Below are 13,117 nucleotides of genomic sequence, written 5' to 3' on the forward strand. Positions count from 1 at the left end.
TTTAAAATTTTAATTATTAAAAATATATTAAATAATTTTTTAATCCAGTTGGATTAGTGAATATGCCCCATCTCTAGCCACATCAACACTTAACAGAGAAATTAACAAAAAAATTAATGGAGGTATGATATTGGCATAAATTTTTAAGATGATGTATAACATTGTCATTTTTAAAAGATTAGGTATGAAAGTGTCGTGACACTTATAGTTGAGGTAATTTTATGTAATTTACCTTAACAACTAATAGACCACAACATAAAAAGTACCAAACTTGACAATGAATTTTATATTCACAACACTATTACAAATATAATTCATGAAACATTAACATTTTCTTCTTTCAACTGATTATTCCTTACAACACTGGAAAAACATTTTTTTAAAGCACAACAATACCAAGTAATTCTCCTTTTAGCTTAGTTCGTTAAGAACATTCGATTTTACACCTGAGATCTAGTGTTCGAATTTCCTCTTTGTGAGAAAAAAAAAAAAGTAATTTGAATTCTATTTTTGGGCCATGAATTGAGAAAAGAGCCTTCTTTCAATCTGTATTTGGGCCTCCAAACTAAAATTCACTAGATTTTAGTCCAGTACAAAGTAACTCCTTGATCGGTTATCAACTCTCTAAGTCTAACCCAACGGCTAACCATCTCACACTCACAGACTGACATTCAACCATGGAGGCAGCAGCAGCACCACCAGCGAAACATACCACCACCACAGCGCCACCAATCCTCGGCAGCGTAGTAGCTCTAGATACGACCGTCTCCCGACATCTCCACATCCTCGCCAAACCCTTCCTCCCCTATTCCCTCCTCCTCCTCCTCGAACTCTCCGCCGATTTCCGCTTCTTCTTCCCTCTCTCCCTCTCCCTCCTCCTTGCCCCAACCCTAACCCTAGCCCCTATCCCGATCCCATCCCCAAGCCCAACCCAAATCCTCCGTCCACTCCTCTCCCCACTCATCCTCGGCCTCCTCCTCGACCTCGCCGTCGTCGGCCTAATCAAACTCCTCTTCCGCCGCTCCCGCCCTCTCTACAACAAGAACATGAGCGTCGCCGTTTCGGTGGACCATTTCTCCTTCCCCAGTGGGCACGCCTCTCGGGTTTGCTTCGTTGCCTCCCTCTTACACCTCTCCGCCCTCGCCCTCGCCGATGCCCTCGCCAACCTACGGTCATCGTCTCCCTTCGTTGATCGTTGGATCGGCACGGACCAGGTCAATGCCGTGAGTATTTTGGTCTCGGTTGCTTGGGCCTGGGCCGCCGGCACCTCCGTCTCTAGGGTTTTGCTGGGCAGGCATTTCGTCACCGACGTTTTCGCCGGGGCGTGTTTGGGAGTGCTTGAGGCTCTCGTTTCGTTTCACTTCCTGAGGTTCTAAGGTATGAATTGTTTAGCACTGAAAATTGAACTGCTAATGATCGTTTATGCATTGATTTCTGAGTTAATCATGTTAACAATGTTGGGTATAATCACAGAGAGTTTTAGTGACGTGTTATTAGGAGTGACAACAATTGTGGCGGTTTCGATGATTGTGGAATCAAATGTTGAAGTATTACGACTAACATTACGAATGTAGAAACTTATAACTAGAAGACTAGAAATTAAGTTAATAGCTATAGTGAGGTATTCTTGTCAAAAGTCCAGGTTGCTAGATATTAGTGATACAAGTTGTGTGGTGGTGGTTGTGTTGGTAATGATGATCGGTGTTGGCTTGTTTACTTCCAGCGTGGTTTTGAGGGTAATGATAGTTTCAATGGTTTTTGTCATGGTAACACTTGTAGATGGCAGAATTATGGTGCTTGACAATGGCGACAGTTGCGAGTATGGTGGTATGAGGGTGGGGGCAGTGTTACTGTTGTCAATGTTGATAATGACATAGTTTTGTTGGCGACGTTAGTATCGACATTGGAGTTGATGGCAGTGTGGTGGTATTGATGAAGGTTCGAATGGCAGTGGTGGTTTTTCTGTAGAAACCTTGTATTGAGATGCCCAGTTTTGTATCCAAGCTTTCGAATGAGTTTAGGGAGGGAGGGAGGGATGGAGGAGTGCTTAATCCTTTAATTTCACATATATGATCACTAATTGGACTGCATGCGGTACCATGGTTATCTATAATAGACCTGTATTGAAATGGTAAAGAAAAAACTTAAATAGATTGAATTTCAGTCTCTCTTCACCTACAAAATCATGTACGGTCCTAGTTCTATATCCTACGGGGCACATGGTATCATATCATTGTTTGGAAATTTATCAAGCATGTAGCATTCTACTTCATAGTATACTGCCTTATTCAATTCTCGAATCTGGAATACTTGTCATCTGCTTGGAAAGAAGATAATAGAGCATATCAGATTCTTAGTTTTATAACCTGAATGCAACAACAACAAAGCCTTATCCCACTAAGTGGGGTTGGCTAAATGAATCCTAGAACGCCACTGCACTTGGTTTTATGCCATGTCATCCGTTAGATCCAAGTAGTCCAAGTCTTTTCTTAATGTCTCTTTCCAAGTCTTCCTAGGTCTTCCTCTACCCTTCTGGCCTGAGTCTCTGTCTCGTAATTGTATCTTCTAACCGGGGCGTCTGTAGGTCTTCGTTTCACATGTCCAAACCACCTTAACCGATTTTGTCTCATCTTATCTTCAATTTCGGCTATTCCTAGTTTACCCCAGATATTCTCGTTCCTAATCTTGTCATTTCTTGTGTGCCCACACATCCAACGAAGCATTCTCATCTCCGCTACACTCATTTTGTGTACTTGTTGATGCTTCATTGCCCAACATTCCGTGTCATAAAGTATTGCTGACCTTATTGCCATCCTATAAAAGCATTAGTGGCATATGACGGTCGCACAAGACACTCGATGCACTCTTCCACTTCATCCATCCAACTTGTATTCCACGATTGAGGTCTCCATCCAACTCTTCATTCTTTTGCAAGATAGATCCAAGATAGCGAAAGTGTTCGCTCTTTGGTATTTCTTGATCTCCAATCCTCACCCTTACTCATTTTAACCTCTGTTCCCACTGAACTTGCACTCCATATACTCTATCTTTGGCCTACTTAGGCGAAGACCTTTACATTCCAACACTTCCTCCCGAAGGTTAAGCTTCGCATTTATTCCCTCATGAGTTTCATCTATCAACACTAACGTCTGCAAAAAGCATACACTAAGGAATATCATCTTGGATATGTCCGTTAACTCATCCATTACCAATGTAAAAAGGTAAGGACTTAAAGGCACACTAACGTCTGCGAATGGCATACACCAAGGAATATCATCTTGGATATGTCCGTTAACTCATTCATTACCAATGCAAAAAGATAAGAACATAAAGATGAGCCTTGATGTAACCCTACAATGTAACCAAAATGCAAAAAGAGGAATAATTGTATTTATTGGCTCTTCAAATTTACTGCTTATCATGCTCCCCAAAAGTTCAAAGCTTCTTTTGAATTACCTGATAGTGAAAGCACACTTAGTATGGCAAATCCCAAGCCAATACTTTAAGGGCTTGTTCGATAACCATTTTGTTATTAGTTTTTGTTTATACCATATTTAGGGTCTCGTATTTAGATCTCGTACAAATACTCGAGGGACTTAAATGTAATTATGTAATAAAGGAAGGGGCAAATATGTAATAATTGAGGAGTCCTTATTCTATAAAAGGACCCCTCACCCTCACAATGAGAGGGGGCCTCACTCTCACTCTCGGAGGCCAATTCCTAAGCCTCCTCACCCCTCTCAAAGCTCTCACTCACAGAGCTCTTTCTCTCCCTCACTTCTCAGAGAAATATAATACAATCAGTGTGAACGTAGCCCAAACCTTGGGGTGAACCACGATAACTCTTGTGTCATTTACATTTTATGCAGATTCACGGTCGGATTGACGTTGTACCAAGACCATCCGGTTTTGTGCATCAATAGTTTTTATTTTTCAATTGATTTGCTATAGATAGAGGAAAGTATGTTGGAGAAAGGGGGAATGAAAGAAGGGTGAGGGAAGGATGGTGGAATGTGAATGGATATAAGGATACACAAATGAAAACTAAAAACAAAAAAAATGAAATAAAGAACTAAATGAAAATTTGAAACTAAAGAAGAATTGTTATCAAACAGGCCAGAAGGTGCTACTATCTTGAAGGAAAATGTAATTTACAATCTTATGATGGGTAGAACACTATGCCTTATTTATTTGTAGTATCCATTTTCAAAATTGCCATATTTTCTTTCTCCCCTCAAAGAAAAAATTATTTTTTCTCTGTCTAATGAAATACATTCACTGTCGGTTTAGTACTTCGAAGATTTAGATGTTTTCTTCCAACATTGGGAAGAGATATACCACTAGAACGAGAAGATGTTGGTGAATTTGAAAGTTCTGCCCTTGATGTAGACAAAGATTAACCTGAAGGGTGAAAAGCAGCCTCTGATGAATATAATTAGGGGATTGAGAGTTAATACTTAATGCTTATGATGGACATATTAAATTTATATGGGTGGAGTGAGGGGAAAATTAGCAGAGTTTTGTAGCCGTACTAATGTGTAGTGGAAAAAGTGAATTTAGAAATTCTCGACAGCAGTTGCACTATAGGATATGAAGAATAAGCATTTAAAGATGGAAAAAAGTATGTAGGAATGTAGATTAGGGACTGGGTGAGGTAGTTTTCTATTCAGTTCATTGTGATTGGACTTACAAATCCTGGATTGCCGATGCTACCAGCTGGTATATCTTCTTTTAACTATATCAGTCTTGCCAAGTGTTGTGGTAGTGGGCACGCTTTATACTGACTTGTACCAGGTATCAATTAGTTATCTTTCTCTGGCTGAATATGAGTATGTTGTTCCCGGGTCTTTAGGACTTTACATGTTGCACCTAAAGTTAGTCTTTACAATTCAACGTCTGATGGAGATGACTTCTGACTGGAGGATAGCTTCCGACTGTAAATTGTAGGACGGTTCCAGACTGGAGCTACCTCGAAGGCAATGTGGTGAAAATACTTTGTCAAGGTTTGGGATACTCCTTTTCATTTCTGATGACCCCCGTAGAATAGGGAACTGGTTATGTTTTATGCTGCACGGCTGGAATGTTCTTCCGTATAACATTGTTTTGATCATGGGAAGCAGATGAAAGTAGAGATATCGTTGCGAAGTATAAAGAAACTCTTAAGGGGCAGTAGCATCCAGATGTAATGAGAATTATATTGACTTCAGCTGGTGAAAGAGATGCTGGCAAATTATGTGCTTCTTCAGTGGTACCTTCCATGCTTTCACTGGATTTATTGAAAGGAAAAATGATTGTTGGCTCAATCATTGACGAAACATTTTTTCATAAGCTTTATTCGATGGACGGATTGTTTGATTCACGCTTAGAAACTCGAGAGATAACTGTTGAATACTATGAACATTGCTTGGGTTCTTACATATGAAGACTCATTCCTCAATCCTCATCACCTGCAAATAGAGATGGGGCAAAATACCTAGGGGTATGGGTAAATTGCGGTTACCTGCTCATGTAAGACTCATGGTTACAGTTATGAGTAACCGTTTTAAAAAATAAATGGTTTTGGGTATAATAATTTATCCGTGAAATATAAGTGAGTTTTTATGGGTATTACTGCAGTTATAAAGTGATACTTATTTAACCGTTTATTAATATATGAAAATTTAAAAGGAAAAAAAAAAAAAACTAAAAACCGTAAAATTGTTCGACCCCTCCCACCGTTCATATCTCTCCTCGTTGCCTTATTTCTCATCTCCGCCACATTTTGCATTGCTTGTTAATGGGTGTAATGGTGTTATACTGTAAAGTGTTGGATTATTTTCTACCTTCGAGCTTATGTATATGTATTCACGTTTACACCAAGAATGCGGCCTTTACCAAGTGCATTTGAACTTTTTAGGTGATATGTTTCGAGTTGAACCCAAGATTGCTCATTATGTGTTTGCTATGAGTCTATAACAACTTAAAACGGAACTAAAATTGTCGTCTAACGAAGAATAAATTTGGTTGTTGGCGGTCTATATAACTGAATTCTAATCCTCTTGATTAATGATACATATAATTACATACCCTTTTCTTCTCCTACGTGTTGACAGGAACATTTTTGTAGAGAGTGCCAATACAAAAAATGCTACAAGCTTACGAATTATCACCTCTACATCTCGGTAAACAGGTTGAAAAAAGGTAAACGGGTTAAAAAATGGGTAAACGGGTTAAAAACGGGTAAATGGGTTAAAAAATGGTGAATGGGTAAAAACGGTAAATGGGTTAAAAAAAGGTAAATTGTTAAACGGGTATGAGGTTATGAGTATGGGTATAACCGTTCTTGCAATTATTTAATGGGTAAACGGTTATACAGGTAAGGGCTTAAATGATTATGAGTAAATAACGGTAGTTACTCGCCCACTATAACTATTGCCCATGCTTACTTGCAAATCATAATTTCATCCGTAAGGTACAACTCATTATAAGTACAAAAGGAAATTTTTTCACACACATGTTAAGCAGTGGTTTGTTTATGAGAAGAAATGACTCCTTACATGTAAGGCGATAGAGTATTTTTTTTGTTGATTATTATTGTCATGCTTTGGTGAATGCATCATTGCAATTGGAAGTATTAACATGGAAATGGTGGAAAGAATCTTCATATAAGAAGCGTTTGAATACTCCACGATTTTTTGTTGACTTGAAAGGATGTCATATTTGTAGAAGGGGGTACAAAACCTTTTTTTGTTGGTTCTCTTTCCTTAGTGTTGTAAAAGATATGCATATGCAGATGCCTGTTGAGGAAATTTAATTTGTGGAATTCAATGGATGATTGTCCTGTCTTTTTGTTTTACGTCCCTCCCTACAGTTCGAGGGCCCCCGTGTCCTAAATGCTTACTTGATTGAACTCATTTAGGGCACCACATGACAGGGGGTGTCCTATCATTTGCTATTAGTCTTTGAAATCAACGGCTTTTTTCCTGAGACCTTGAGATTGTTCTGTGAACAATGTGGAAATGTGGATGGATCTTTTCTCTTTGTGGGTCACTTGCATATGTTCTTTTCGTTTTTCCTTTTCCATGATTGTTGTTTGAATTGAATCCACAGACATCGGCTTTATTTATTTATTTTTTATTGTTGTTTGAATTACTTAAAAGTACATTTTGTGCAGCAACCCTTCCTATTTGATAGAAAAGAATCCCATGATCCTGAACCGATCTTACTTGGGATTGCAAATCCAAGTTTGTCTATGAAGTGCAGATCTAATTATATTAATTGATAGGGCCTCATTGGTAAGTGCCACAAGATCTTGTGCATTAGAACCTATGGTTATGTACCTGTATCCATTAGTATGGAACGTTTTCCAGATTCTTGTGTGATTAAATACAACAGTTAGTGCTTAAATTTAGAAAGAATACAGAATATATAATAAGAAAGAGCACTCTTCAAATTAATAGTAGTCGGATTTCTAGACGAAAGAACTCCGTTATATCAAAATATCAAATTTTCAAAAATTCTTTTTAAAATTTGTGAGAAAAACTAACAGAAGTTTTTCTGTGAAAAAAGTGGTCCAAAGAGGAAGAGGTTCTTGTCGATTGATCAATAGATGCATTGTGAGATGGAGAATGTTAATTGGATACTGAATACTGGAAGATGAGAAACAAGTTGAAAGATATATTTTACTTTAGTTGTACAACTTAGTCAACATTATTGGCTTTAAACTTCTCCATCGCTTGTTGTATCATTGATCAACTTGAAAATTTTAGTGGGTTATCTATTCAAGCACTCCATCACAAACAAAACTGCAATTTTATGAGGTTTCAAGTGCAATTCTCACCACTTTTAATACATGCTAACTAGGTCTGCTTCACCTCTAGGCCTCATGTGGTGTTTTAAAAAATAAAAGTAAAACAATTTTTACAAAAAATCTAGAATATCAAATGTGTTAAAAAAGTACTTTTTAAAAGCAGGATCTACCATGCTTCTAATTTTTTTTTTCTTTTCAAAGTATAGTAATCAGTGCTCATTTAAATAAATTTTAAATAGCAAATATACCCCCACGTATGTTACAAAATTACAATCATTGACCTTACATTATTCTCTTTTACAATTGTTATATCACATTAAATACCATATCGTTTTTAGTCATCTAACATATTCACAACAATTTATATAAAAGTTTACTAAACATTCATACACTATTTTTTTTTAAAAGCACTGATACAAAAAAAAAGTGTATCAAACACTCAAGAACTTTAGTTTACAACTGTTTATTCTAACAACACAACATAATAAGTTTTTTATTTTTTATTTTTTTTAAAGTACATCAATACCAAACTAGCTGTAAAACTAGGGGGTTGTGGCATCATAGACAAGCTACAAAAAAATTGTGGTAATTTCAGTTTATTCATGACTTTGCCATTTAAAAAAAAAAAGAATATATGTATTCGGAGGCTTGCCTTTATGCGTTTGGGCCCTGTGTGGACTTCTAGAGTAGCTTGAGCAGGGCCTCCTTTCCACACCGGCAAAGGACCGTGTTGCCTAATTTTTAATTTTTAATTTTCTAGGTCCAATGGGTGGAGGTAAGAGATTCGTGGGTGCTTTTGTCACTTTCAATTTGGAAAGGGGCAACAAATCAAGTCTTTTTTTTTTTTTTTTTTTTATTTTTGTTTTGTGCATGGACATGGTGGAACTGGCAAGATTTTTGTGGACCATGATCATAGCTAAAATTAGATCACAAAACAAAATTGTTTTGGTGGTAGCTTCATTTGGAATTGTCACCCTTTTGCTTCTTGATGGAAGAACTCACTTGTGAATCGTAAACTATGTTTTGAAACTTTGGATAATCTCTGTGATGTTGTTAAAGGGTGTTTTGACAATTTTCCATTTGGAGGGAAGCCAATTCTATTTGGAGGTGATTTTAGGCAAAATTCTGCTTGTTGTTCCAAATTAAAGTACGATAGACGTTGAAGCTTCATTGACAAATTCTTATCTTTGGCCTAATTTAACTGGTTTTTTTTTTTTTCTCAAAAAAAAAAAAAAAAAAAACATGAGGCTTTCAACAACAGGCTTGAATGACCATGAAAAACAAGACAAGTGATTTTGTGAATTGGATATTGGAAATTCGAAATGGTAATTGATGAGTAGATTTTATATTATATATTTTACCCTAATCTTAGTATATTTTGGAAGAATTTTGATGCTTTGAATTGACTTTTTAATATAGGACTTTCGACTTCCTCTAGAGCAAAACAGGACCAAATGGATGAATTTTGGAGTAATTCCAGTTGGAGGACGTTCGTGAGTCACTTGGCGTGTTCGTATCAAAATTTGGGATTTTTCTACCAAACAGTTATTTTCTGGCGATGGAATAAAGAAGCAGTGCGTAGTGCTGGAAAATGACGTTATTGGGCTTAAATTGCATTTTTGGAGCCCAAGATGACCTCGGATGGTCTCGTGGTCTTCTGGGGAAGTGTTCAGAATATTCCAAACATTAAATTCAGCTATATTGGGCCAGTTTTGGAGTAGCTTATGGGTCCAAAACGTGACTGTTCAGATTTTAGGTGAATTTTACCATTTAATTTAGGGTTATATTTCCTATTTTATTTAATTATTATTTTTAGTTTCCTAGTGGGAATAAAGGACCTGTTTTTAGGGTTTGTGAGGGGGGCTTAGCAGATTTATTGCTTGGCCGTCTACAATTTTTTACTACGCTTTATTTTATGAAATTTTGGAGACAGAGATAATTGCTAGGGTTTTGGAGATTTTCCACTTGAAGGTGTTTTCAATCCTTTTCTTAGTAATATTTTCTATGATTTTAATTATGAATATGCGTAACTAATTCCTTTTGCTAGGGCAAAGCCTTGAGCCTTAGCATGAATATGTAATTTTTATTTAATTGCTTATGATTGATTGCATGCATACTTTGAATTGTTAATCACCGGGATAAAAACTGTCTAATTGTCTTAATGCCTGATCACCATTAGGATCTTTAGAAAAGCAATTTGATGCAATTTTGGTCAGAAGGTTCCCTGAAATTGATGCTGGTTTCTTGTGATAAATAATTGTAATTTCACTTAGGATAACACCATGTCTTAAGGATTGCATAATTTTTCAAAGGGTTTTCATAAAGCATAATGAGTCTTTCATGTTCAGATTTGATCCGAACGTCCGGACGGGTTGCATGTTAGATATATGTTCCATGTTGGAGGTTCCAAGTAGAATATGAATTAGGAAAATCTAACCTTCAAAGTGGCATGTGTAGATCATAAGTAATCGGTAACAGTTCATAGGATTGCTAGGTGATGGTGGAACCCTAGTGTTTTCTTAATTTGATTTCTCCCAAAACTGTTTTCTTTTCCCTCTACTTTTAATATTGCAGATTGTCTTATTTTTTTAATTAAATTCATTTTTAATTTAAGTATACAGTCAATCATCTCAATTTCTAATTTACAATAATTAATTGGTTTGTTTCGAATGATGTAATAATCCCTGTAGAGAATGACCTTACGAGATCTGTTTATACTACAATAACCTTGTAATTCTTGCAAGTATTAGAGGAGTTTTTATTCCATTCACATGAGTAGTAAAATCCCTATCAATAATACTGCTAGATCTATATTTTCAGCTGATAAAGAAAGTTCTTGGGTTGAAATACAAAAAGACTTTCTCATTACTTATGATGAAAATCCCATTGACAACATGGTTTTAATAGTAAACACAAATTTTGAAACTAATTTTTGAGATGTGTCATATTTGTTGAGTATGGTGCCTGGCAAAAGTCGTATCTATCTTAGTTTGATTCGTTTTCTTTGTTGACAGAAAATGTTAAGGCTGTTGATATTCTTTATCTGATTGAATTTTTGAACCAACTTGAATTAGCTGGTTTGCCCACCACAAGCTAGCGTTGAAACTTGGTATGCCGATAATGTTGCTTAGGAATTTAAACCAAAGTTGTGAGTTATGTGATGGAATATAGTTGGTGGTGATGAAATTAACTGATAGAATTGTGCAAGCAAAGATCATATTGGGTCCCAACGTTGCTGAAGAGGTTTACATTCCAAGAATTATTACTAAGCCATCTCAAAATAAATATTTATTTACTTTACGAATGCGACAATTTCCTTTGAAACTTTGCTATGCAATGACAACCAATAAGAGCCAAGGACAATCCTTGAAAATTGTTGGTGTAAACATGAAAATTCTGTAACAAATGAAATGAGAACACGTGTACAAAGTAGATTTGTATTGATTTGAATTTGTAGGTTTCAATCTCTGTTTACAACTTTTGCTCTGATTCAGTCTTCAAATTTGATGTAGATGTGTAGGTTGTTGATCCAAGGGTTGCAATGACTTGATCTCGGACGAATGATTGAACGATAACTTCAAGTTTTGAGCTTGAAACGATGTGTGGATAGTCTTCACCTCAGGTTTATAGCTGTGGCAAAGGAAGTGTTGATGTAGAATTTCGTTGATTCAAGGGTCTTGGTGACTTGATCTTGAATCGAACGTTGTTACAAGTTTTGAGCCTGCAACAAAGTCTTGAAGGAGTCGGCACGATTGCTTGTTGACTTTTCAAGGGGAGTGCTTTGGCTTTGGTTGAAAGAAAGCTTCGGCTTTGGTTGTACGTTCTTCAAAGAGAGCTTTGGCATTGCATTAGTCTTCAAAGATTTGTGCAGAGGTTCTTCTCAATGTGTATTTTTCGACCCCTTTGTGTGTCTTGGGTCCTTGTATTTAGACTTCCAAAGCCATGCCTTTGGATGAATTTGTGTCTTGATTTGTCCATGGGAGAATTTAGACATATTTTGTGTCTTAATTTCAGCCACCTTCAATTCTTGCTGCCTATTTGTGAGCAATCTTCAATTTCAGCCATCTTCAATTCTTGCTGCCTATTTCAGCCACCTCATATTGGCCAAAATTTATAGGCCTTGTTGCCTATTTGTGAGCAATCTTCAATTCTTGCTTATTTTGTGAAGATGCTTTGGTTTTTTTTTTTTTTTTTTTTTCAGGTTTTGAGAGATTTTGGGCCCCTTGCAAATTTTAAGGGGGATTTCTTCCTTTAGCCCAATTTTGGGGAAGTTTTACATTTCCTTCGCTTGATTTGTGCCACATGTCATTGATGACTTGTCCATTTGTGATGAGTCATATGCCACGTGGAGCTTTGTGATGCACCTTTTGTATGCAACAAAATTTTTATGTCTACAGTTGGGTTATTTCTATCTCAGATATTTTTTTTTCCTTCTCAAGGACAGCTATATGTGGTATTGTCCAGAGTTCCCTAAAAAAAGGTCTTAAATTTGTCTTTGCTCTCGATAGTGATATGGCTTACGGATACACAAAAAACATTATTTATAAACATATTTTGAGTCACTTACTTGAAGGTGTGTTGGTTTGTGTTTATCCATTTCATTTTCCTTTCTCTTTCCGTCTATTTTTTCAATGTCAATCCATCTTTTCTTTCATATATAAGCATATACAATTTTTAATATTTGATTTACTTCTGAATTCCTACACTGTCTAGATTGATGGTCTATATGGTGATTTGATTTTTGGAGCCATACTAGCCAGAAGGCAAACTATAAATCAGGGTGTGCACAATTTGAGTGACAAAGACCATTGGAGCTGATCCTCAGCCTGCAAGTCTAGAATGTGTCTTTGTTGATAAGAAGTAAGACCTTTACACCTATTTTTCTCATTATTAAATAAGGCATTTTTTATACGGGTCCAAATGTATGCAGCATGCTATTAGCGTTTGTCCAATTATTCATTTTCCTTGATTTAGCATTCATGACCAATTGGATTTTTTATGCCAATTTTACCCTTTCATACAAATGGAAAATAGACCAAAAAATTCATGATTTGACCATTTGATACAAATGAGAAATGTATAAAAAAATTCCATCATTTTATGCATGTTTTGCTCTTGATTCCAAATGTTGAATGTTGAAATTTGCCAAATATCTAATTCCATTGCTTTGTGGACTTGTCCAAGATATTGTGAACCTAATTCTCAAATTGTGTTAGATGTCGTCTTAGATATGGTCTCAGGTGCTGTCTTAGACATTGTGGACTTGTTTTAGATAACGTGAAACCGATTCTTAAACCATCTCCATTAAATACTGTAAAGTGGATTTAA

General features: G+C 36.4%; 1 protein-coding gene across 5 annotated transcripts; it reads left to right on the forward strand.

Annotated features, from left to right (window-relative positions):
• Positions 1-618: 618 nt before the first annotated feature.
• LOC126617775 (probable lipid phosphate phosphatase beta) lies at positions 619-12,894 on the forward strand. 5 transcript variants are annotated; one of them, XR_007621526.1, is made up of 3 exons: positions 619-1,377; positions 4,928-5,003; positions 5,121-5,417. XR_007621526.1 is itself a non-coding variant. In XM_050285827.1 (2 exons), exon 1 carries the CDS (start codon positions 678-680, stop codon positions 1,374-1,376), a length of 699 nt encoding a protein of 232 aa, XP_050141784.1. In that variant the 5' UTR covers positions 619-677; the 3' UTR covers position 1,377; positions 12,503-12,894. The 5 variants fall into 5 exon arrangements, 3 of the variants coding, with proteins under 3 accessions (XP_050141784.1, XP_050141783.1, XP_050141782.1); XR_007621525.1 differs by having other exon boundaries at positions 620-1,377; positions 4,948-5,003; XM_050285827.1 differs by lacking the exons at positions 4,928-5,003; positions 5,121-5,417 and adding an exon at positions 12,503-12,894.
• The last annotated feature ends 223 nt before the right edge of the window (positions 12,895-13,117 follow it).

Source organism: Malus sylvestris, chromosome 4, assembly GCF_916048215.2.
Source record: "Malus sylvestris chromosome 4, drMalSylv7.2, whole genome shotgun sequence".
Taxonomy (NCBI): domain Eukaryota; kingdom Viridiplantae; phylum Streptophyta; class Magnoliopsida; order Rosales; family Rosaceae; genus Malus; species Malus sylvestris.

Bases quoted from the DNA above. Each gene is read 5' to 3' on its own strand.
- LOC126617775 (XM_050285827.1), top strand. From the start codon at position 678: ATGGAGGCAGCAGCAGCACCACCAGCGAAACATACCACCACCACAGCG.